This window comes from Penaeus japonicus, unplaced genomic scaffold (assembly GCF_977035675.1).
Source record: "Penaeus japonicus unplaced genomic scaffold, GWHDUDI00000001_assembly GWHDUDI00000009, whole genome shotgun sequence".
Taxonomy (NCBI): Eukaryota; Metazoa; Arthropoda; class Malacostraca; order Decapoda; family Penaeidae; genus Penaeus; species Penaeus japonicus.
In genome coordinates this window covers 24,637,986-24,662,985 of record NW_028234411.1, presented here as the reverse complement: position 1 = coordinate 24,662,985, position 25,000 = coordinate 24,637,986, and the positions used below count along the sequence as shown (strand labels likewise).

The window sequence follows — 25,000 nt, the reverse complement described above, 5'->3', positions numbered from 1 at the left end:
ACAAAAAGAAAAGACAAAAAAAAGCAGCGAAGAGAAAGGACCCGAAAAAAGTATAAAAAAGAGAGAAGGGACTAAAAAAAAAAGAATAAAAAAGAGAGACGGAACAAACACGAAACTCTCTCTCCTTTACTGCCGATTACCGACTCCGTATTTCAAGTGTACATTATTTGGGCGAAGCGACGTGTACACAGCGCGTGTAAACAGCTCCTTGATCTGCAGATCTTCTTCGCGTGTGCCGTTTGCCTCTGTTTCTTTCGCTTTGTTTCTTGACTTTTTCTTTCTCTTCTCTTTCCCTCTTGCCCCTTTCTCTCTTTTTTCTTGCCTTTTCTTTCAATTTCCCTCTTTTGTTTCTCTCTTTCTCTTTCCGTCTTGTTTTTTTTCCCCCTTTCTCTCTCTCTTCTTTCTTCTCGGCTATGTCCCCCTCTTCCCCCCCACTCCCTCTTCCCCACCCCTCCCACCCCTCGTGGGTCAAGCGTCCTTCATGTGTCCTCTGTCACATCCTTATCTCGCCTGACCTGCGTGACCTTTCTTGACCTCTCCTTTGACCGTGTCGTCGGTATACCAAAATTACCGAATTAGAGCGGGTTCGGTGGTATTTTGGGTCATTTATGGAAGGGGCGGGGGGGGGGGGTAGATGGTCTTGTGGTTGGTTGGTTGCTTATCTTGTTCCTTCGCTTCGTAAATACATACCTTGTACACATACTTCCATATAGCAACACAATATATATATATATATATATATATATATATATATATATGTATGTATATATGTACATATGTACATATTTACATATGTACATATATATATATATATATATATATATATATATATATGTATATGTACATATTTATATATATATATAAATTATATATATATAATATAATATATATATATATATATATATATATATATATATATATATATATGTATGTATGTATATGCATATATATATGCATATATATATATATATATATATATATATATATATATATATATATATATATATATGTATATATGTACATATTTACATATGTACATGTGTACATATATATATATATATATATATATATATATATATATATATATATGTATGTATGTATGTATGTATAGAGGTAGGAAGGGGCCTTAAGGGTTTTTAAGGATCTTTAAGAGAATTTAAGGGTATCTGAAGGTACCTGAGAAGTCAAAGAGACGGGAGGAGGAAAAAGAGGAAATGGAAAGAGGGATGAAGGATGGGGATGGGGATGGGGAGGAGGAGAAGGAGGTACGAGGGGGAGGGAAAGGGGTACAAGAAAGTGGTGTGGGTGGGATGGGGTGTGGGGGTGGGGGAGTCCACTTTCAAAAATAGGATAGTGTATGAGCGCGTGTGACACTAATTGATGGTGAAGGAAAGAGGGGAGGAGGAGGAAGAGGAGGAGGAGCAGCAGGAGCAGGAGCAGCAGGAGCAGGAGCAAAAGGAAGAGCAAGAGGAAGAGGAGAAGTGATACGAGAAACCGAAAGGAGAAGAAGAGTAGAAGGAAACGAATAAAATGAATAAGGATTAAGAAAAAGGCGGAGAAACGTGAATCCGGAAGAAGAAGAAAGGAAGTTGCAGTGGAAAATTTCCCCTCCTTTCCACCCTCCAAGAGGAGGAGAAGCAGGAAAAGAAAAAGAAGAAGAAGAAATTAAAAAGTAGAAAAAGATAAAATAAAAAGAAGTATGAATAGCGGAAATGGGCGGATTCGGGTGGGGAGGGGGGCAAAAAGGGTCGAAGGAGAGACAAGAGGAAGAGGGAGGGGGGGGGGAGGAAAGAGGGAGACGGACTGGAGAAAGGGGGGGGGGAGACAGTAGCCAGAGATAGAGAGTTTGAGCTCACATTACACAGACCAAAATATAACGGGTGTGTGACTTGTATGGAGGGGTTGGGGGGGCGGGGGATGATTGAGGGAAAGGAGGGGATGGGGCATGGGGGGGGGGGCGCTCGAGATGGGAAAGAGTGAGGTGAAGGATGGGAGAGGGTGGGTGGGAGAAAGGGTTTAATTGTCATTTCCAACGGCGAGAGAGAGAGAGAGAGAGAGAGAGAGAGAGAGAGAGAGAGAGAGAGAGAGAGAGATTGGAGAGGAGATATTTCGGGCCGGGATGTCCTCGTCAGCCTTCACCTGTTGCCGTCCCCTTAAAGTCTGTCTTTACGGGGGTGAGGGAGCGCATTGGACACATGAAGGTCTTTGGCTCCCGCTCCTGTCCCTCTCACCTCCCTCCCCCCTCTCCCCTTCTCTTTCCCTCTCCCCTTCCTCTCCCTGTCTCCCTTCTCCCCCCTTCCCCTACTTCTCTCCCCTCTCTCCTCACCTTTCCCCCTCCTCTCCTGTCTCCCCCTTCCCCTCCCTCTTCCCCTCTCGCTCCTCTCACCCCCTTCTCTCCTGCCCCCCCCTCTCCCCTCTCTCCTTTCTACGTTCCTCGCAAAGGTTTGTTTGCGTTCCGGGGAGAATTTTTCGCAAGTTTCCCCCCTCCTCCCTTTTTTTCTTGTTCTCTCTGTGTCGTCTTCGTCCATTTTTTACTCCTTTTCGATTCGTCTTTACCTTCATTCTCTTCTTTCCCTCTCCTTCTCCCCCTTTGTTCTTGTCTTCTTATATTCCTTTTCTCTCTTCGTCTCTTTTTTATTTTCCCGTCCTCTCCTTTCTCTTCTTCTTTCTCTCTTTCCCTTCTCCTTTCTCTCCTGTCTCCTCTCCTCTCTTCTCTTCTGTTCACTTCTCCTCTCCTCTCTTCTCTTCTGTTCACTTCTCCTCTCTCTCCCTCTCCCTCTCCCTCTCCCTCTGTCTGGCTCTGAGACGCTCTTCAGCTGAACACCAGCTCAGACTCGATTAAGCCGAGACGAGACCGCTTTAGGGAGCCTGGAATGCACACATCTCCCCCCCCCCCCCTTCTCCCTTTCCCTTCCCCTCACCCCCGCCCCCACCCCCTTGCCCTCACCCTCACCCCGCGCCCTTTTCCCCTATTGCCCCCTCTTCCTATCGGACCCTACTCCCTTCCCCTACCTTTATCCTCTACTCTCCTCCCCCCCCATTATCCCCCCTCTTTCTTCCCTACCCCTCTCCTTCCCTCACCCTTACCCCCCTCCCCGCTCCACTCTCGACCCCCCCCCACACTCCCACCCCCAGCATCGGGAACTATGTAGTGGCACTCGAGGTTGGCATAGTTGGCACCGACGAACCTCGCACTGGTGCTTCGACCGCTGGCGACGGGATTAAGCGCTGGTCGTCCGGCGGGTTGACCAGGTCATCGTCGTGGTCATTATCATAGTCATCGTGTCTGTATCTTTAATGTATCTATTTGTGATGTATCTGTTTATCTGTATCTATCTCGTTCTGTCGATCTGTTTCTTTGACTGTTTATCTATTTTTTTGTCGTTTACACCTCTCTCTCTCTCTCTCTCTCTCTCTCTCTCTCTCTCTCTCTCTCTCTCTCTCTCTCTCTCTCTCTCTCTCTCTCCCGCTCCCTCCCTCCCTCCCTCTATCTCTCTGTCTGTCTCTGTCTCTCAATCTATCTAAATATCTATTAATCTATTTATCTATCTCTATCCATCTCTTTCAATATCGTCATGCGCCACCAAGCTTTACACGATCTCGAGTCATGCATCCTAAGGTGAGATGGCACTGCCGTCAAATAGCTCCGAATGGCACTGTCGACCCAGGGGTGCCACCTCGAGGGCGTCCACGGGGGTTGGCACGACTATCGACCACGTGACCAATGCCGAGGGTGAGGGGGCATCAGGCCGCGTAATGATGATGGTGATGATGATGATGTGATAGTGATAGGGATGGCGTGGCGATGGGGATGGGGTTGGTGATGGTGATGGTGATGATGATGGGGATGATGTTGGTTTTGGCGATAAGGTTGATGGCTGAGAGAGAGAGAGAGAGAGAGAGAGAGAGAGAAAGAGTGAGAGAGAGAGAGAAATAAAGAAAAAGAAAGAGGGGGAGAGAAAGAGGGGGTGGAGGTTGACGTTCACCTCCGCTTCGTTAAGTTATTTATACATTTAAACTACCGCAACGCTCAGCTGTTTTAGGGAGGAGGAGGAGGAGGAGGAGGAGGAGGAGGAGGAGGAGGAGGAGGAGGAGGAGGAGGAGGAAGAAGAAGAAGAAGAAGAAGAAGAAGAGGAAGAGTTAGAGGAGGAAGAGGGGGAAGAGGGAGGGAGGAGAAGAAGAAGGAGAAGGAGTAGGAACAGGAAAAGAAGAAGAAGAAGAAGAAGAAGAAGAAGAAGAAGAAGAAGAAGAAGAAGAAGAAGAAGAAGAAGAAGAAGAAGAAGAAGAAGAAGAAAAAAAAGAGGAAGAGGAGGAAGGCGCGCCAAAGAGAGGGCGAAGAGGGAAGGGGATTTGAATGACGGCCGTTTATAATAAACCACAGCTTCCGACTTGCTTACAAACCCAACACAACTTTATTATACCTTAGCACTCGTTGAGGTACATTGAGTATCTTCCCTCCCTCACTATATCACCTTTTGCCTCATTATTTACACTTTTGAACGACCGTATCTACCTCATTATTTGTATCTTTGCGACCTTTTTTTTCTCTTTGCCTCTTATTTACAAGTCTTTTTCTCTTCCTTTTTTCTAATTATTTCCACTTTTCGAAGTTTCATTATTTATTATTTATACTGCTACGGCGTCGCTTTGTTGAGCAAGGCTATTGGAATCGACATGTTTTCTCTAAATCATCTCGTTTACTCATGTCACTCGGTGAGTAGGATGACCTTACTCACTCCCCTTAGCATTTTACCCTTCCTCTCCCCTCGCTCTCTTATCTCCCTCCTGCGTTTCTTCGTCCTCGCCGTCTAACCTGTCCCCTTTCCTTTCCTTTCTCTCTCTCTCTCTCTCTCTCTCTCTCTCTCTCTCTCTCTCTCTCTCTCTCTCTCTCTCTCTCTCTCTCTCTCTCTCTCTCTCTCTTTCCCATCCTACCCCTTCTCTCCCCTCCTTTTCCCAGCCGTCCGAAATCTCCTTCCATCTCCTACCCTGTCCCTTCTCCCCTCCCCTCCTCGCCCCTCCCATCCCCAGGCCTTTTTATCCCTCCCCTCCCATCCCCGTCTCTCCCCTCCTCCCCTAACCCCCCTAACCCCCTAAGAGGCAGCTAGCGTTACCCAAGCCGCAGTGCCACGCGCGCCCGGATAAAAACAAGGGCTAAGGGGGGGGGAGGAGGAAGAGGAGGAGGAGGAGGAGGAGGAGGAGGAGGAGGAGGAGGAGGAGGAGGAAGAAGAAAAAGAAAAAGAAAAAGAAAAAGAAAAAGAAAAAGAAAAAGAAAAAGAAAAAGAAAAAGAAAAGAAAAAGAAAAAAAAAAAAAAAAAAAAAAAAAAAAAAAAAAAAAAGAAAAAGAAAAAGAAGAAGAAGAAAAAGAAAAAGAAAAAGAAAAAGAAAAAGAAAAAGAAAAAGAAAAAGAAAAAGAAAAAGAAAAAGAAAAAGAAGAAGAAGGAAAGGGAGGAGAAGGAGAAGGAGAAGAAAAAAAGAAAAAAAAGGGAAGGAGAGGGCAAGAAAGAGAGAGGGATAAGGAGGTTGCATCCTCCCCACCCCCCACCACGCATTCGCTTACGACGACAGCGACCACATTATGCCCTCCCCCTCTTCCCCTCTCCCTCCCCTCCTTCCCTCCCGCACGTCTCCTCCCACTCCCACTCCCACGTCTCCCCTTTTATCTTCCCCCCTCCACCCACCCACCCACCTACTCTCTCTGCCGGAAAGAAAAAAAATGATTAGAAAGGCATTTTCCTTCATTTCCTTGTGTTTATTTGTCCTTCGTTTGTGTCCTGATTCCCTTAAGACCCTTTCGTCTTGTGCAGTTGTTTTCGCTTGGTATGTTTATTTTTGGTCACTTGGGTTGTTGTTTTTTTCGTCTCATTTCTCTTTCTCAGTCTCTTCTGATCTCTCTCTCTCTCTCTCTCTCTCTCCCTCCCTCTCTCTCTCTCTCTCTCTCTCTCTCTCTCTCTCTCTCTCTCTCTCTCTCTCTCTCTCTCTCTCTCTCTCTCTCTCTTCTCTTTCCTTTCTCCCTCTCTCCGTCTCTCCCTCCCTTCCTCTCACTCTCCCCGCCTCTATCTCCAGAAATAGATTACGCTTCTTTATCATGGTTTAAGCCTTTCATTTTTCTTTCTTTTTTTAGGCTCCCTCTTTTTTTTTCTTTTTCTTTTTTTTTTTCCTTTTTTCTTTTTTCTTTCGTGTGTGTAGGGGGGATGTTGTTGTTTGTCACATCTGTGCGGCTGACACGTGTAGCGTCTGCGAGGGGTAGAGGGGGGGTAGGAGAGGGAAGGGGGATGGGGGTGAAGGATAGGAGGGTGAAGAAGAGGTAGGAGGGCAACGGGGTAGGAAGGGAGAGGGGGCAGGAGGAAGGAGATGGGGGGGGGGGGTCTAATCTGCAGGAGACATTCTTAGGACAGACAGTTAAGGAATTGGGATAGGGTGGCAGGGGGAGGTAAGGAGAAAGGGAAGGGGAAGGAGAAGAAGAAAAAGAAACTGATGAAGGAGAAGAAAAAAAATGAAAATAAGATGATCCTCGTAAAAACAAGGATCACAAAAAAGAAGAAAAGAGAGAAAGAAGAAGCAGAAGAAAGAAGGAAGAGTCATTAAAGGCCACGAAGAATGGGAGCTGGAAGGGTCAGGGAAGGTGGCACCGCGAGAGAGTGCCAGCAAGCTTATGTATGAGAGAGAGAGAGATTGGCACTCCGGGGTCACTAAGGAAAAAATTGGTCGTTACTAGGATGAGGCACGTACACATGCACACGTACACGTTTCCGTACAGGCACACACGCACACACATACACACACGACTCGAGTGTAATCTCAAAGTTGGCACCATCGGGGGGGTTGGTGGGGGGGGGATATAGATGGGTAGGGGTAGAATGGGTGGGAGGTGGGGGTAGGTTGGTTAACAGGGGGGGGGTATAGTCGTTGTCTCGTGCCAACTGCCGGGTGCCATTAGGATGCCACGGGGCCGGTGGAATGTGGCACTTGCTTGTTTGTGCCCCGGGTGTGGGCGACAACAGGACCTCGGTGCCAAGGGAGGCCACTGGCACCGGTGCCAACGCGCTCTCATGAACGCGGGGCTATGGACGAGGGGTGGGGGCGGGGAGACCACGGTACTTGCACTTTTGCAATGACCGAATCGCGTCTGTGCAACCATGCCTTGAATAAACAGAGTTAGAGAGACAGATGGTGATGTAGTTCGTATAATCAGACAGGCACACAGACAGACAGACAGACAGACTTACAACAATATTAGAATAATCCACGAAAATTCCAGTAAAGCAAGGAAGCATGTGTGCAAGCAAGCAAATAGTTTTGATTCTTAAGCACGCAACCAATAATGCACCAAATCCCCAACTGATAGCGATCTCCAGTGAACTCACCCGGATATTGTCAACGTAAACTTTTTTTTTTTGCAATGATTAAAATTGCAATTAACAACATCACAACACTGCCTCTTTATCAACCTTCAGTCTCCCGCGGATTGACAATCACCAATCACAATCACGAATCAATGCCCTTACTCTAATTCCCCCTTCCCCTCCCTCCCTCCCTCTCTCCCTCCTTCCCTCCCTCCCTCACGGAAATTGGAGCGAGAGAAAAAAATAATAAAATCAAATAGCATAGTTCACGCTTTTGGTGCTTGTCTGCGATCAGAGAGAGAGAGAGAGAGAGAGAGAGAGAGAGAGAGAGAGAGAGAGAGAGAGAGAGAGAGAGAGAGAGAGAGAGAGAGAGAGAGAGAGTGGCATAAAAAGTGGCACTCACTGCGTGGCACCAACATAGTATTTACGACTTGGGTTTGAGGTCGTAAAAGAAAAAAATAGAATAAGAAAAAGAAAAAAAGATATATAAAAAAATACGAGAATAGTTCACACACAAAAAGAATGTTGAAAAAATGATTACAAAAAAACAATAATAAAAATAAATGACTACAACAAGCGATCATTTGACGATTGAAGAGAAAGGGGGGAGGGGGAGGAAAGAGGAGAGGATTGTGTGTGGGGGGAGGGGGAGGCGTGGGGAGGGAGAATGGCGTTAGGGTGCAAAAGGGGTAAGGAGGGGGGAGGGGAGAAGGTTGGGAGGGGGATGGGGACAGGAGAAGGGGTTTCATGGGAGAGGGAGGTGGGGGACAAGGGAAGGAGAGGGAGGGGAGGCAAGGGAGGGGGGCATTGTTAAAGGGGGCGAGGAGGGGGGAAGGGGAGTGAGGGGTTAATATTCGTGTGGCTTTATTTTGTATAGAAGTTGTGTTTTACTGTGTGTTCATGGCGGCGCGTTGCCAGGTGCTCTTTTGTGACGAAGTTGGATGACATATGCAGGTGTTCGTGAGTGATATGTGCGTGTGTGTGTGTGTCTGTGTTCATTTTTTTTTTTTCAAGGGAATGGTGTGTGTGTTTGTGTGTTTATGTGTACGTACGTATGTGTACGTGTATATATGTGTTGTTTTTGGGAAAGGAGTGGTGTGAGTGAGTGAATGAGTGAGTGAGTGAGTGAGTGAGTAAGAGAGTGAGTGGGTACGAAGAGAAGGGGTCTCCGCTGTAACTGTCTGAGTCATGATATTCACAGCTGGTTCTTTGGCTAAGAATGAATCACTTGGCCAGAGTTAAAGGAAGATCGGAGAGTGACATGCACCGACTATCTTATTTTTACGTGGATTACCCGTCTCTCTCTCTCTCTCTCTCTCTCTCTCTCTCTCTCTCTCTCTCTCTCTCTCTCTCTCTCTCTCTCTCTCTCTCTCTCTCTCTCTCTCTCTCTCTCTCCCTCTTCCTTTTATCTCTTCCTCTCTTCCTCCCTACTTTTCCCACCCTTTTCCTCCCTACTTTTCCCACCCTCTTCCTCCCTTTCCCTCCTTCCCTCTTTCTTTATCTGTCTATCCCTGTTCCTTTACGTTATTCTCCACACCCCTGTAAGATGCGTGTTTAGAGCGACCCAACATTAACAAAAAAAAAAAAAAAAAAAAAAAAAAAAGCAAGTGAAAATAACACATTGATAAAATGTCGATATCAAAATATGATTTTTTTTCGTATATGTTAAGGAAATTTTGGCTTAATATTTTTATTTCTTTTTCTTTATAGGAATTCCTCTCACAGGCTTCCGGTATCCTACTGTTCTGCCAAGCCAATATGGGTGAGTGTTATGTGTCTTGTTATCATTGGTATCTTTATTGTTATTGTTATTATTGTTATTTTTATCATTATTATTTGTATTATCGTTGTTATTATCATTATCATTACTTGTTGAGATCATTATTATTATTATTACTACTAGTATTATCGTAGTTATTATTTTTGTATTATTTTTGTCTTTTCCTTTTATCTCTCTCTCTCTCTCTCCTCCCTCCCTCTCCCTTTCCCTCCCCTCCCCTCCTGTCCCTCTCCCACTCTCCCCATCCATCTCCCCTCCCTCCCCCACCCCTCTCCCTTCCTCTCTACTCCCTCCCCTCCTCACTCTTTCTCAATATCTTTTGTGTCGAGGAATGGCCTTCTTCTCAATCTTGTTCATTTCTCTATTTATCATTCGTATACAATCCGTCTTGTTTACTGTTGCTATGGTAACGATTGACCTCCTTCACGGTATAAAACTGATATCAGAGAAAACAAAGAAACACAGTGAATGGTAATGATGATAAGAATGATTAAAAATGTATGATGTAAAAATATAGGAAGGAAAATGTAGTCTTAATATTTTTTTTCTTTAGTTTTTTTTCTAGATCAAATGAAGATGATAATTTGAAAATAAAAGTCATAAGGTTTCTAATATAAAAAAAATTGTAAATTTTGGTAGATTTCGAAATAAATTTTGATCTAATGTTTTGTCATTTTAACATTTATTCTATTCTTGGTCCTTTTATTTTTATTAGATATTTAAGGAATTTGAAGTAATGGGCCAATTTAATTCTTCATTTAGGTACGCGCAGGTATTAATTTTGTCAGATGGTTCCTTAATAGCGTTAGAAAAAATAGTCTAATTACATACAAAAAAAAAGTCTAATTACATATGTTAATTAGGAATGAGTTTTATTCACGAAAACCAAATTCACGTGTACTTTTCACCTTCATATATATGTATATGATTTTTTTTTTAATTTTAATATTGCAAATGATATATTTTCTTTGCGTTTTATTATGACTCTGCTTTTTTAGGAGACACATTTTTCTTGCAATAAAAAAAAAAAAATAAAATAAAAAAATCAGAATACCTTTCATGTATTTTTGGTCTTGTTGCTAGTGCCATTATTATTGTTGTTGTCGTTGTCATTATAGTGATCATCATCACTATTATTGTTATTATTATTATTGGTTTTATTATTATTGATTTTATTGTTATTGTTGGTCACCATTATTATTCTTAATAATACTGTTTCTGCTTTTGCTTTATTACCATAATCACCATCATTATCATGGTGATTATACATTTGCAATATCATCTTATTAACGATAATGACTATTGTTTGTCACTTATCTGATTATTCATCTTTTTTCACAATTCATCAGAAAAGCCTCGGGAGCCAGGTTAATGATTATGACCGTGACAGTCTATGATGAGTCACAGACGCTGGAGCTGTGAAGGGATTTGATTGGGCGGGATTTGGATTACACGACGGAATTAATCGAATCTCTCTCTCTTTTCTCTCTTCTCCTCTTTCTTGTATATTATTTTCTCTCTGTCTCTCTGTTTTCTTTTCTCTTCTCTCTGTTTTCTTTTCTCTTCTCTGTCACTCTTTTCCTCTCTTCTTGTCTCCGTTCGTTGTCCTTCTCTTCGCTCGCTCTCTCTCATTCCTCTCTCATCCTCTCTCGCGCGCTCGCTCTTATCTTATTCTTTTCTCTTCTCTCTCTTCTCTCATCTCTCTCTCATCTCATCTCTCTCCTCTCATCTCTCGTCCTCATCTCTCTCTCTCTCTCTCTCTCTCTCTCTCTCTCTCTCTCTCTCTCTCTCTTCTTTCTGTCTCTCACTCTCCCTGCTCCCCTCTCTTTTTCCTTTAATTCTACATTTCTCAACGCATTGTCTTCGCACAAAAAAATCCTCTGAAAATACTTCACACATATTAATCGTTGTGATAAATTGGTCTTTGTAAATGTGATCAAGACATTTCGAACACTCACGTTTGTACTTAAATACCATTAGATCACATTTTTTCTTTTCTTTGCTCGTTTGATAGTCCGTCTGTCTCCCCGCTCAATTTCCTCTAGTTTCTTTTCGCTTTCATGCCTCTCAGCCTCCCTCTCTCTCTCTCTCTCAGTTTCTCTCTTCTCTCTCTCTCTCCGTCTCTCTCATCTCATCGCACGCGCCTCTCTCTCTCTCTTCCCTCCTCTCTCTCTACCATCCTCCCTTTCCTCCTCTCCTCTCCCTCGCGACCTCTCTCTCTCTCTCTCTCTCTCTCTCTCTCTCTCTCTCACCTTAAGTTTCATCATTATTAATATGCTAACGATATCATTAGAGACGTGGAAATTCAGCACTCGAAGATATATCGCAATTCGCATGATTTGAATCGTAATGGGATTGACTTAGTCATGCATGATATGCAGATTCCTGATCAGCTTAATGAGGAGGTGCACATTACAGATGGCAGGCACCGCTGTTGGTAGGGGCGTTTGGTGGTAGTGTCATATAGGAAAAGATGGTGATTGTTGGCAGGCTGTGAAATGGTGTAAGTTCCGTGTGTGTGTGTGTGTGTGTGTGTGTGTGTGTGTGTGTGTGTGTGTGTGTGTGTGTGTGTGTGTGTGTGTGTGTGTGTCAGCGACATGTAATATTCGAATTAGCTGATGGTATTACTGAGAGACAGGTGTGAAGGGGTGACAAGTGCCACATGTGTGTTACAACATCCAGTATTCCCACACAACTCGTGCTAATATATCGAAATATTTACCCGTTTATCCATCTTTCAATCAAATGCAATATTCCAAAAATGATACCTAGAACCCTCCCCCCCCCCCCACCGCCAAAAAAAAAAGGTGAGAGAGAAAAAGAAACTCTGGTAAATATTGCATAAATATTGCATAAACATTTCCCTCAGACGTGCAACTTCGCTCCTCCCTCCTCATCGCCTGCCCTCCAGTCCGACGTGAAAATCATGTCAACTTTCACACGCCATGAGGTCCGTATTGGCCGGGGAGGGGGGGAGAGGGGGTCGAAAAGAAATGGCCTGGGAATTGAGAAATCACACGATGGCTGATCGAGAAGATGGGGTGAGGGAGGAGGAGGAGGAGGAAGAGGAGGGGGAGTGAAATGGGAAAGGGAAGAGGAGGAAGAGAGTGAGAAAGAAGGGGAAGGGGAAGAGGAAGGGGGGAGAGAATGGGAAATGGAAAAGGAGAAAAGAGGAGCAGTAGGAGAAGGAGAGGGAGAGGGAGAAGAAGAAAATGAGGATGAGGATGAGGAAGGAGAGGATAAGAATGAAAGAAAAAGGAAAAGAAAGAGAAACAACGAAAGACAGAAAGAGAGAGAGAAGAAAAGAAGAAGAAAAAGGATGGGAGAGGGAAAGAAGTGAAGAGAAAGAAAGACAAGTGTCGCGAGATGAATGGTCGACCGGCGCGCGTAGGAAGGCCACCGCGCCACTCCTATTGGTCGCCCGCGGAGTAAGCAACGGCGCTGATTGGCTGTCGGCTTTCCCTTGGAGATCGATGTCCTTCGCCAGTTGGCTGGAGGTTTTGATCGCTCGCTCTCTCGTTTATTCGTAAGCACTCTCTCTCTCTCTCTCTCTCTCTCTCTCTCTCTCTCTCTCTCTCTCTCTCTCTCTCTCTCTCTCTCCTCTCTCTCCCTCTCTCTCTCCTCTCTCTCTCTCTCTCTCTCTCTCTCTCTCTCTCTCTCTCTCTCTCTCTCTCTCTATTTGTTTTCTCCCTTCTCCTCTTTCCCCTCCTTTCCTCCCCCTTTTCTGGACCTCCGCTTCCATGACTTCCTCCCTCCCTCGCACTCCTTCCCTCCACTTCCCTCCACGTCACTCCCTCCCTCCTTCATACCTCTCCTCTTCTCTAATTCCCTCCAGTTCCCTCTACCCTTCCCTTACACTACTCCGTCTATCCTTTTCCACCCAAAATCGTAAATCATGGTTGCAACGGCGTAGCTCGTTGATGCATTCGTCTATTAGTCGGGCTATTTCGCTGCGGGGGGTGGGAAGGGGGGGAGTTGGTAAGGTGGAAGGTTTGGGGGGGGGCTGGAGAGGGTACGGAAAGGTATTCGGAAGGTGGAGGCGGAACATGAATTGGGGGGAGGGAGGAGGTGAAGGGAGGGGGGTAGGGTGGAAATGTATGGAAAGGTGTTGGGATTAAGGCGTAGGGTGCATGAAGGGGTGGGGTTAGGGGGGAATTGAAGGAGGATTGGCCGTTTAGGAGAGGAGAGGAGGGGAGGGAAGGGGGGGGGATCCATACGGGGTTGCTGAGTTCGGGGTTTGCATAGGGTTGGTGAAGAGAAGTCATATACACTTCGGGGTTGCATAGGAGGGGGAGGAGGGGGCAGAGGAAGTAGGGGAAGGTGGGGAGGGGGGGATTATTTGAATGTGATTGGCGGCAAGGTTGCGTGCGGCCGACCCGTGCCTGGCGTGCGTTCGCGGGGTAATGGATGCCACTCTTTTATCCGCTAAATTGTGGGCAGACCTGAGTGGAGCTTGTCGTACTCAAGTGGCACTCGCTTTGGGAGGGGGGGCTTTCTATCCTCCCCCACCCCCCTTCCTGTTCCTCAGTTCACAACCCCCACCACGCACGCACCTCGAGTGGCACCCCCCCCCTCTCTCTCTCTCTCTCTCCCGATCATTCTCTTCCTTGCGTTTATCATGCTTTGTTTAGGTTGGCTTTTGTGTGATTATTTGTATTTTTACTTTTTGTATTGTTTGTTCTTTCGGTTTGTCCGCCGTTCTCTCATTCTCCTCTTCTCCTTTCTCTCTTTCTTATCTTTTCCTTTCTCCCTCTCCCTCTCTCTCTCTCTCTCTCTCTCTCTCTCTCTCTCTCTCTCTCTCTCTCTCTCTCTCTCTCTCTCTCTCTCTCTCTCTCTCTCTCTCTCCTACCCTCCCTCCCAACTATATCACCCTCCCTTGCTTTTTCTTCCTCTCACTCATCCACCTCCCTCTCTCTATTCCCCTCCCCTCCCACCCCACCTCTCCTCTATCTACCTGTCCCGACGCCGAGTGGTGTAGCTGCTGTCAAGGAGATATTTATACACTCCTCAGGTAGGCAGAGGTAGGCCTATGACAGTGACAGAGGCCTATATATTACCTGCTTGACGGGTGTCTTTGGCAGTCAGGGCAGAGAGTGTGTTCCGTTGGCAGGCTGGATGATGGCTGGGACTTGGCCGGGCATGCTAGTTATGGTGTCGGGTATTGTTTGGGAGAGAGAGAGAGAGAGAGAGAGAGAGAGAGAGAGAGAGAGAGAGAGAGAGAGAGAGAGAGAGAGAGAGAGAAATATATCTATGTATATATTTATATATATATGTATATATAAATATATATATATATATATTTATATATATTATGTATGTATGTATAGTGTATGTATAGATGAATAGACATTTTGAATAGACCAAAGAATGAATATACGGATATAGAGATGGAGAAAGATCTAGATGCATAATCTTCGCCTTCTTGGACCGTCAAGTCATCCCAGCCTCGGTGGATTCTGTCGTTCTTCTTCAGTTTAGGAATATATCGTTAGGCGATGCATATATGTATGCTGGGTGGGGACTGATATAGGGGGGGGGAGGGGTATGTGATGATTTAAGTGGGAGGGAGGGGTTGGGGTTGGGTGGGGGAAGAGTGTAAGGGTGATCAGGTTTGCCAACGAAGGTGACAATGCTCTGTTCAAAATTACCCTTTCTCTTCCTTTCTCCCCTCACGCCCATCCCTTACCATCTAAGCTCCCTCCCATCCCCTTCTTTTTCCCTCCCTCCACACCCATGCCTCACCATCCAAGCTCCCTCCTCCCCCCCTCCCCTTCCCCCTTCCCCTTCTTTTTCCCTCCCCCTTCCCCTTCCACCTCCCCCTTCCCCTCTCCTTCCCCCTTCCCCTTCCCCCTCCTTCTCTTTCCTTCCCCCTTCTCCCTTCCACCCCCCCTCCCCACCTCCCCCCTCAGGCGCTAACGATCGATATTTCGTGAACAAGTATTTCAACACAGGTAAAGTGGCGGGTCAGACGTCGGTCACGCGACCATCTGGCGGGCTGTTGCGCTCCGTAGGGGGGGATAGGGGGGAGGGGGAGGGGGAGGGGGAGGGATAGGGAGGGTGGGGAGGATGGATTAGGTGGCACGGATTAGGGATTCGGTTTTAGGAAGGATTTGGAGGGAAGTATGTGCCTGAGGGAGTGAGAGGGGTTGGGAGTGGGGAGGATCGGCATGAGGGATTGGGAAAGATTGGGGAGGGGGATAGGAGTGGGATGGATTGGGATTGGGTTGGGGGATTGGGAGGGGTGGGAGGAAGAGAGAGATGGGAATCACTGGAGAGGGAAACAAAAATAATTAAAAGGAGAATAGGAGAAGAAAGAAGGGAGAAGAAAGAGGGATGACGAGGCGAAGATGGAAGCAAGGGAGAAAGAGGATAAAGGGGTTAATGAGGGAGGGGGTGAATGGGGGGTGGGTGGAGGTTAAAGCGACTCAGAGCAAGCGATTAACAACAGTGAGTGCAAGCGGGAGGTACAATGACCAAGGGAGGGAGAGGGGGGATAAGGGGGAGGGAGAGGTGGGGGTGGGGGGAGGGGGCAAGCTGTCGCGACGTGACGTTAAAGGGAAAATATTTATCGCAAGAGCGGAGATTTATGCCGATCATTGGTGCCAGCGATGAGTTATTTCCTTCATTAACGAGGGGGCCAGTTTGTTTGGGGGGGAGGGGGAGGGGAGAGGAGTGCTCCCCGTTCTCCCCTCTTACCCTCTACTCCTTCCCCCTTCCCTCTGCCCCGCCCTACACTCTCTCTCTCTCTCTCTCTCTCTCTCTCTCTCTCTCTCTCTCTCTCTCTCTCTCTCTCTCTCTCTCTCTCTCTCTCTCTCTCTCTCTCTCTCTCTCTCTCTCTCTCTCCTCCCCTCCCTCCCTCCCTCCCTCCCTCTCTCTCTCTCTCTCTCTCTCTCTCTCTCTCTCTCTCTCTCTCTCTCTCTCTCTCTCTCTCTCTCTCTCTCTCTCTTTTCCTCTTTCCCTCCCTCCCCTCTCACACCTCTTTTCTCGCATAAGTTACTTACAAGTGCCATGTCGAGGACTGGGGGTAGATTTGTCGATTTGTCATAAGAGAGTGTCATTCTTCCCGATATAAAAAGAATGAGAAATGTACAGCTATTATTCACCTTTTGTGTTTTGCCCCCCCTCCCCCCCGCCCCACCGTTTCTCTCTCTCTGTCTCTCTCTCTCTTTCTCTCTATCTCTCTCTCCCTTTCTCTTACTCTCTGTCTCTGTCTCCCAAGTGCCACCCCCCCTCTTCAGAACTCCCTATGGTTTAATCTAGAATGCTTCCGTAGCCTTCCGTAAAGTTCTAGATTCTCCTTTCCCCTCCCCCCCTCCTCTTTCTCGTATCCCCCCCCCCTTCTCCTCTCCACTCCCCTCACTCCACCTCGCCTACTTTAGCTTCTGTCTCCCATCTCCCTCTCTCCACTCCCCCCCTCCCCCCTAACACACACAAACAGGTAAACACAATCCTCTTGTAGAACGGAACGCATTCCAACGGGTCTGCAAAAGCACCATTCTGTCCTTGCTTCTTTGTCGCCTTCGCTGTGCTTGACATGTGACACCTTCCCCCCCTCCTCATTCCCCCACTCCCCCTCCTGGCATCCTTCCTCCTCCTCCTACCTGTCCCCCCCCCCATTCCACACGGTCATGATGCACACTTGAACAAGTCTTTTACTGCTTGTTTTATTTCTGTTTGTACATTTCTCTCCCCCCCCCTCAACCTTTCCTCCCCTTCCACTTCCCCATTTGCCCCCTCCCATTCCCGTAAAAGAGGAAGGGAGGAGTGGTGATGAAGAGGAAGAAAAAGAAGAAATAGTAAGAGGGAGAGAGGGAGGGAAGGTGATGAAAAAGAAATAATAGAGGAAGAAAAAGAAGAAATAGTAAGAGGGAGACAAGGAAGGTAGGAGAGAGGGAGGTATGTACTGATTAGGATGAGATAGAAATAAAAACGTATTTTAAATAGATTAGTGATTAGATGCACGTCCTCTTGATTGTGAAATGATAAAGTCAGGGTCATCCAGATGTCTCGCGGGTGCCGGGGAGTACCGTTTCAGCTTCACTTTAGAAAATTGCCATTTTGATATCACCATTAATTAAGGGGCGTTCCGAGGGATCACTAGCTCAGTCTTACTCTCATTTCCACCCTAAGTGCATCACCATAAGGGATTTTTCTGTCTCGTGTTTCATCATAAACGGATCACCATGAAGGATTTCCATTAAGATTTTTACCATAGGTGGTTGACCATCGGGTATCGCCGCTTAGAATCACACCATAAACGGTCCACCATGATGGCAAGTCTCGCCTTCAAAACACGAAATTCGTGACTGTAGTCATGAATCCACTCCTTGTGTTGACTTGCGATCTCGGCCATTATATGGGTTTGAGAATCAACATGCAATCTGCAACTTGCAATTTGTTCAACTTTTTTTTCCTCCTGGTATGTAATTTCCAACCTATTCTAACTGTGTACACTAGATCGACCTATACAACCAGAAATGATTATACACCGGGCGATTTGGACACAGAAGAGGGGGGATGGGGGAGAGATAATGACGCCGGGTGGAACGGAGAGAGAAGAGAGAAGGTAGGAGGAGGAGGAAGAAGAAGAGGAGGAGGAGGAGGAGGAGGAGGAGGAGGAGGAGGAGGAGGAGGAGGAGGAAGAAGAAGAAAAAGAAGAAGAAGAAGAAGAAGAAGAGCAAATATCTCCCGCATCAGAGATAACACGCACGCAGCTGTGTGCTCGACTGCGTTGGTATATCAGGCAAGCACTTAGGCAGCGAGACATGTAGACAGTCATGAGAGGAAGTGAGCGACAGATTCAGTCGATGTGAGAGAGATCAGTTAATCTCGACAAACAAGCAGTCATTTATGTAAGGTAGACGAGTCAGTTGTGACACGAACAACCACATGACCGGCGGACCATGGACTCAGTCAATTATGTAAGAGAGGAGTTAGTTATGGCAAACAGACAAATTAGCGAGCAGCGTTCAGTGGATGAGTCAGTCAGGTGTTTCTCTCGAGAGCCATCAAACTGACCTCTGACCTGTAGAAGAATAACCTGCGATGGTCAGCGAGGTCAGTTTTATGGCGGCGGTTGTGGCAGAGGATGTCGGAGGACAGGTTGGCCTTTGTCTCTCACGCACGCGGCTACTGTCACCATTGTCACACTCACTTCCGGGTCGGGTTGGCAGGGCTGTGACCTGTCAGTGTCACGTAGGGGCGAGGAGGGAGGGATCTCTCTCTCTCTCTCTCTCTCTTCCTCTTTTTCTTCTTCTTCAACTTCTATTTCAACTCCCTCTTGACCTCCCCCCCCTCTTCTCCATCTTCATCTTCCTCCTCCTCTTCTTCTTCCTCCTCCTTTCAGCTCTTCTCCATGTGTTTCGAGGATGTGCGCTCCGCCGAAAATAGACTCTCCACAACGGCTTGCTCGTACGGAAAGTCTGCCTCTCTCTCTCTCTCTCTCTCTCTTTTTCTCTCTCGCTCAGATTCACCTAGATGATAATGATAAAAAAGACTAATCTCGAGATAAGAGATAAGGTCTGCACGTTTAATTCCGTCCCGTTCCATGCCCTGCAATTGCCCTCTATAATTCCGGAATTGTATGCAACATTTTTGCGAAATTTCATCCCGGCTTTTGTGATTCTGTTTCATAATCCGTTTTATTTAGGGAGTGGGACTCAAATACATGCAAGGATTTTGTTTTTTTTTATTTTCATTTCAATTGCAACCATAGATGTTGTCTCGTTTTGATTTCGAGTTGCTTCCGTATTGTTCCTTGAGTCGTCATGCCACGAAGACATTTCGCCAGTGGCTGATTTGTCCTGTTTACAGCAACGGATCCTGACGTCATGAACACTGTTATTCGGTATCAGGTTAATGCCACGTTGCTGCTGTAAATCTTGTAAAGCTCCTTAAGTCCATGGAAGTGGTCTTCCACTCCCCCCTCTCTCCCCATCCACTCCTCCCTCTCTCTCCACATCTCCTCCCCCTCTCTCCCTTTCCCCATCTCCCCCCCTCTCTCTCTCCCCATCCACCCCTCTTCCCCCTCCCCTCTTCAGCTCTACTCGTTTATTATTTTTTGTGGATTAAAGATTATGTGCATTGGGAGGCAAGCGAACACGTGTCAATCACGGTTTTGCGAGCAATAACATGTTGACAACGACCTAACAACCAGCACACTTCGGTCGTGAATGACAAAACAAACCACAACAATGGAACTCGCGTAAACGCGCGCGCACACACGCACACACACACACACACATACACACACACACACACACACACACACACACACACACACACACACACACACACACACACACACACACTCTCTCTCTCTCTCTCTCTCTCTCTCTCTCTCTCTTTCTTTTCCTTTTTCTTTCTCATTCCCATTCCTCTCTCCCTCCCCCCCACACCACAACAAAGCCTCACTAGCACATCGCCCCCCCTCCTACCACAACCCCCTCCCCAACCCATCCAAACGACCCTCCGCCACCCCTCCCCCTTCCAAACAACCCTTCCCCACCCCTCCCCCTTCCAAACGACCCTCCAGACCATCGTTGACCCGAAAATAAATCTTTCCGGGAAAAATGTTTGCTCGCTTAACTCACGCTGCTTTAGAGTGTGAAGAAATTCCTGTTGCAATTATGATGGGATGGCCGGGCGGAGCACCTCCCTTCTTCAGGTGGTCGGACCGCACGCGACACGAACATAAGTCACACGGCGGCGCACACAGCAGGAAATCCTAGCAACAGCCACAAACTGTGTGTGTTTCGACGACGCTTGTTTGGTGTCCGGCCTCGCGGAGCTGTCGTCACGGTGCCCTCATACACACATGCAAGCAAGCAAGCAAGCACAAGGCACGAGCATGAGCATAAGCACGTGTAAATGCAAGTATAGATTCGGGAATAGCTCTGTTTGCGGGAAGGCGTGTATTTATACTTGTCTACGTATGGTATTTTTGTATGTACACATACAGGCAAGCAGGCAGGCAGGCAGGCAGGCAAACAAGCAGGCATGCACACTGAAAATAAATTTATAGTTAAACAAAAATCAAGACCGCTAGAAAGGTAGAGAGCATTTGCAAGCATAGCATCCACACTCAACATGCAACTTCCTTTTGTACCAGAAGTTTTGTGTAGTGTTTCTCAACCAAAAATTACTTTTTTTTTCTACTTGATAATAGTTTCACCGTCACTGAGCACACGAATGCGAAAGAGTAATCACACAAAAATATAAATTGCAACTGGGACGGAATGGCCAATGAGCTAGTTAACGACTGAAAAAGTTGTGGGTAAGTAGTAGTTTGAAATTAGTTACAAAAAAGGGGAAGAGGGAGAGGGAGAGGGAGAGAGAGGGGGGAGGGGAGAGAGGGAGAGGGAAAGGCAGAGAAAAAAAAAAGTAGCCAACCAATCAAGCATGGGAATAACTATTTCACACACACACACACACACACACACACACACACACACACACACACACACACACACACACACACACACACACACACACACACACCAAAACCGCCCATCGGCAATGTATAGAGGGAAAAACCGAGTGCCATTTATTCACATCCAGGTATTTTATAGGCAATCAATACCTTAATTGTGGTCACGGCTCATATGGGATATTAAGCCGCGTCAGTTAGTCAGTTAGCCAGTCAGTCAGTGAGTAGTCTGCTCTCACTCTGTTGGCAATTACCCGCTGTTTGACCGGGAAGGGGGGGGAGGGGGAGGGGGGTAGCTATTTTGTGATTAGGATTTAGTCTTAGGGTGGAGGGAGAGAGGGGCGGAGGGGAGGTTGGTGGAGAAGGGTAAGGGAAGTGGGAAAGGGGGTAGGGGGGATGGAGGGGGTGAGAGAGATGAGGGAATGTCGTCGCTAAGGAAGAGGAGAGGAAAGAAGGCAAGGCGGGGGTGAGGGTGGGAGGGTAGTTACGAAGGAGGAGGAGGTGGTGGTGGTGGTATGAAGTGTGGGAAAGTGGGGAGAAATTATTAGTATGTCTGGAGGGGTTTGGTTGTCATGGCGACCAAGGGCTGTTTTGATATGTTTATCTTTTTTTAGTATGTACTTTTTTTCTATCACTTTGGTGTGTATGTTTTTCTTCGTTATTTATTAATTCCCTCTTCCTGCTCATTCTCCTCCACCTCTTTATCTACCTCTTCACCCTCCTCGTCCATCTTCGTTGGCCGGACCTCCTCTTCCTGCTCCTCCTTCTTCTTTATCCTCTTCCTCCTCTTTTTTCTTCGTCTATATCCTCCTCCGCCCCCTCTTCTGTATCCACCGCTTCATGCTCCTTCTTTTCCCTCCTGATATTCTCATATCTTTCTTCTTCCTCCTCCTCTCCTTCCCTTTCCTCCTTCCTTCTCCTCCTCCTGCTCCACCTCTACCTCCTACACCTCTCCTCCTCCTCCTGCTGCTGTTGCTGTTACACTTCCTTCTCTCTCTCTCTCTCTCTCTCTCTCTCTCTCTCTCTCTCTCTCTCTCTCTCTCTCTTCTCTCCCCCCTCTCCCCTCCCTCTCTCTCTCTCTCTCTCTCTTTCTCCTCCTCTCTCTCTCTCTCTCTCTCTCTCTCTCTCTCTCTCTCTCTCTCTCTCTCTCTCTCTCTCTCTCTCTCTCTCCTTCCCCTTTTTCTCTCTCTCTCTCTCTCTCCTCTCTCTCTCTCTCTCTCTCTCTCTCTCTCTCTCTCTCTCTCTCTCTCTCTCTCTCTCTCTCTCTCTCTCTCTCTCTCTCTCTCACCCCTGGGGAATTCCCTCACGCCACCATCCAGTGCTTATGGTTTATGCACATTGACGCCGAAGTGATCAAGGGTCCCTCGGGTTAGTCTTTTTTTTGGGGGGTGGGGGAGGGGGGAGGGGGTGACCGGCTAAGAGAATGGTGTGTCTCCCGCGGGACTCCTCTTTTTTAAATATTTAGTCTCTTTCTCTCTTATTTCGGTTTCGGTTTTCTGTGCTTGTTTTTTTGGTTTGTTTTGGTCTGTTTTTCTTTTTCTTTTTTTCTTCTTCCTCCTTCTTCTTACACCTTCTTCTTCTTCTTCTTACTCTTCTTCTCCTCCTCCTCTTCTTCTCCTCCTCCTCCTCCTCCTCCTCCTCCTCCTCCTCCTCCTCCTCCTCCTCCTCCTCCTCCTCCTCCTCCTCCTCCTCCTCCTCCTTCCCCTATCCTTCTTACCTTTTTGCCCAAGAACTTTTTTCAGCACCGATCGCGTGGCACACCGTTCAACACACCGAGTGATCATTGCTTATTCTTTCAGTTTAATATCTCTATACTTTTTTCTCTTCTTCTTCTTCTTCTTCTTCTTCTTCTTCCTCATCCCCTTCTTCTTCTTCTTCTTCTTCTTCCCCTTCCCCTTCTCCTCCTCCTCCTCCTCCTCCTCCTCCTCCTCCTCCTCCTCTCCTCCTCCTCCTCCTCCTCCTCCTCCTCCTCCTCCTCCTCCCCCCCCTTCTCCTCCTCCTCCTCCTCCCCCCCCTTCTCCTCCTCCTCCTCCTCCTCCTCCTCCTCCTCCTCCTCCTCCTCCTCCTCCTCCTCCTCCTTTTTCTCCTTCTTCTTCTTCTTCTTCATCTTCTTTTCCTTTTTTTCATTTGAGAGTACGAAGGGAATGTTCGAAATCAGCTTGGGTTGTATTTCGTGCGTGTGCTCTCGGATACGTGGCGCGTGCTTGTTGGGGGGTGGAGGTGAGGGAGAGGGTGTGTATGTGTGGGGTGGGGGTGGGGGTGGGGGAGGTATCGGGACGAAAGGCGAAAATCTGATGAAAGGACAGAGAAAAGCACAAAGGATGATCATGATGAATGGGGAATGAGGAAGGACATACAGGCCTATGGAATAATGGGGAGCGGGTTTGGAAATATGTGTTTGGGATGGTGGGGGAGGAGGGGGAGGAAGGAGAGGGGGAGGGGTGGAGAGACTGGACAACAGATATTAATGAGGGTCGAAGAAACACGAGGGGGGTAGGGGAGGGAGGGAGACGGAAGGGGGAAGGAGAGGGGATCAAAACATAGAGCAAGACCTTAATTGTCCTATCCCTTCCTCCCTCCCCCTCCCCCTCCCTCCCCTCAACCATTTCCCCTTTTTCTTCCCCTCTTACAGTAATCACAGCTTGTTTGGCTGCTTGACCAATGCTAATCCGTCTCGATGTTGAAATATTAAGTGCGGCAGAGTGCAATTAGAGATTAATTGCCACCCCTTCCCCCCTCCCCACGGCTCCCCCTTTTTTAGTCTTGTGCTGAGGGGGGTGGGGGGTTGACCTGGTCTGCTTGGGTAAAATGGCGGTCCAATTCGTGGATCTTTTACTTCCTGGTCTTTTAGTTTCTCTGTTTTTGTTTTTTTTCATTTTCTTCTTTCTTTCCTTTTTTTCTTTCTTCTCTCTTCCTTTCCTTCGTATTCAGTGGCCCTTCTTTCCTCGCTTCTTTCTTTCTTTCCTTCTTTTCTTTCCTTACATCCTTTCTCGCGTTCTCTCCCCCCCCCCCCTCCTCTCTCTCTCTCTCTCTCTCTCTCTCTCTCTCTCTCTCTCTCTCTCTCTCTCTCTCTCTCTCTCTCTCTCTCTCTCTCTCTCTCTCCCCTTTTTCTCCCTCTTTCGCCCCTTCCTACATACTCATGTGGCTCATGATCTCCGTCATAAAGCATCCCCCCTCTCTCCCTCAATCCTCTTCTCCTTCTTCCCCCCCCCCCCCTCTCTTCCTCCATCCCTCCTTTTTTTCCTTCCCTTCTCAGCTGACAAAGGAAGCGAATTCCTCATGACTATTTCCCATCAGAGCCTCATGACCTCCATGAACTGAGAGAGGGAGGGAGGGAGAGAGAGAGAGAGAGGGAGGGAGGGAGGGAGGGAGGGAGGGAGGGAGGGAGGGAAAGAAAGAGAGAGAGAGAGAGAGAGAGAGAGAAAGAAAGAAAGAGAAAGAGAAAGAGGGAGAGAGAGAGAGAAAATGAGAGAGAGGGGAGAGGGAAAGAGAAAGACAGAAGAAAAAATAGAAAGAAAGGAAGGTGAAAAATAAACAGAAAGAAGGAGCGACAAGAAGTAAGCGTATAAAACCACGAAGCAAGAGAGCCGAGACTGAGAGATAGAGCTTCGGAGGGCAAGGCGAGGTGAGGCAAGGCGGTCCCCAGGCGCTGTGTCACGGGCCCGCGTCATGAGGGCACGCGTCGCCCTCTCCTCCAAGCTCCTTCGAGGGCGGTCGGTCACGTCTCCGGGCCTCTGCCGCCGCGTCACCCTCGCCGGCCACGCTCACTCGGCTGCTCTCGCTCTCTCTCTCTCGATCTTTCTCTTTTTCTTTCTCTTTCTCCCTTTGGCTCTGGCTGCCTCCGGCTCTCTATGGTTATATCTGGCTCTGGCTGTCTGTCTCTCTCCCTTTCTGTCTCTCTCTTTCTCTCTCTCTCTCTCTCTCTCTCTCTCTCTCTCTCTCTCTCTCTCTCTCTCTCTCTCTCTCTCTCTCTCTCTCTCTCTCTCTCTCTCTCTCTCTCTCTCTCTCTCTTTCTCTCTCTTTCTCTTTTCTCTTTCTTTCTCTCTCTCTCTTTCTCTTTCTTTTTCTCTCTCTTTCTCTCTCCTCCCCTTTCCTCTTCTCTCCTCTTTCCTTCCTTCCCTCCCTCCCTCTCCCTCCTTCTTCTCTCTTTTTCTCCCCCCCCTTCTCCTTCTCTCCCTCCCTCCACCCCCCTGTCATTCCTTCCCGCCAACCATATTTCTTTTTCTCACGCTCCTTCCGCTAAATAGCTGTCCAGGCATTTCGTTCTTATTTTTTTTATTATTTTTCTTATTAGTAGTGGTAGTTAAACGCCAGCAGGCATTATCGAAAATTAGTACATGAGTACACACACGCACACACTCGCACTCATATATACATACACCAGACACGCACACACGGTCTTTTATATTCACCCACTCTTGGTCTCATCCACGCACATTTCACCCGCTT

At 47.3% G+C, this 25,000-nt stretch overlaps 1 protein-coding gene across 2 annotated transcripts in view; it reads left to right on the top strand.

Moving 5' to 3' along the window:
• LOC122258164 (RNA-binding protein 24) overlaps positions 1–25,000 on the top strand; it is a 77,403-nt gene that overhangs the window by 42,320 nt on the left and 10,083 nt on the right. For both annotated transcript variants that reach the window (XM_043023953.2, XM_043023952.2), the window contains exon 3: positions 9,054–9,105. In XM_043023953.2, coding sequence (XP_042879887.1) covers positions 9,054–9,105 — 52 coding nt within the window. The remainder of the gene's footprint in view (positions 1–9,053; positions 9,106–25,000) is intronic.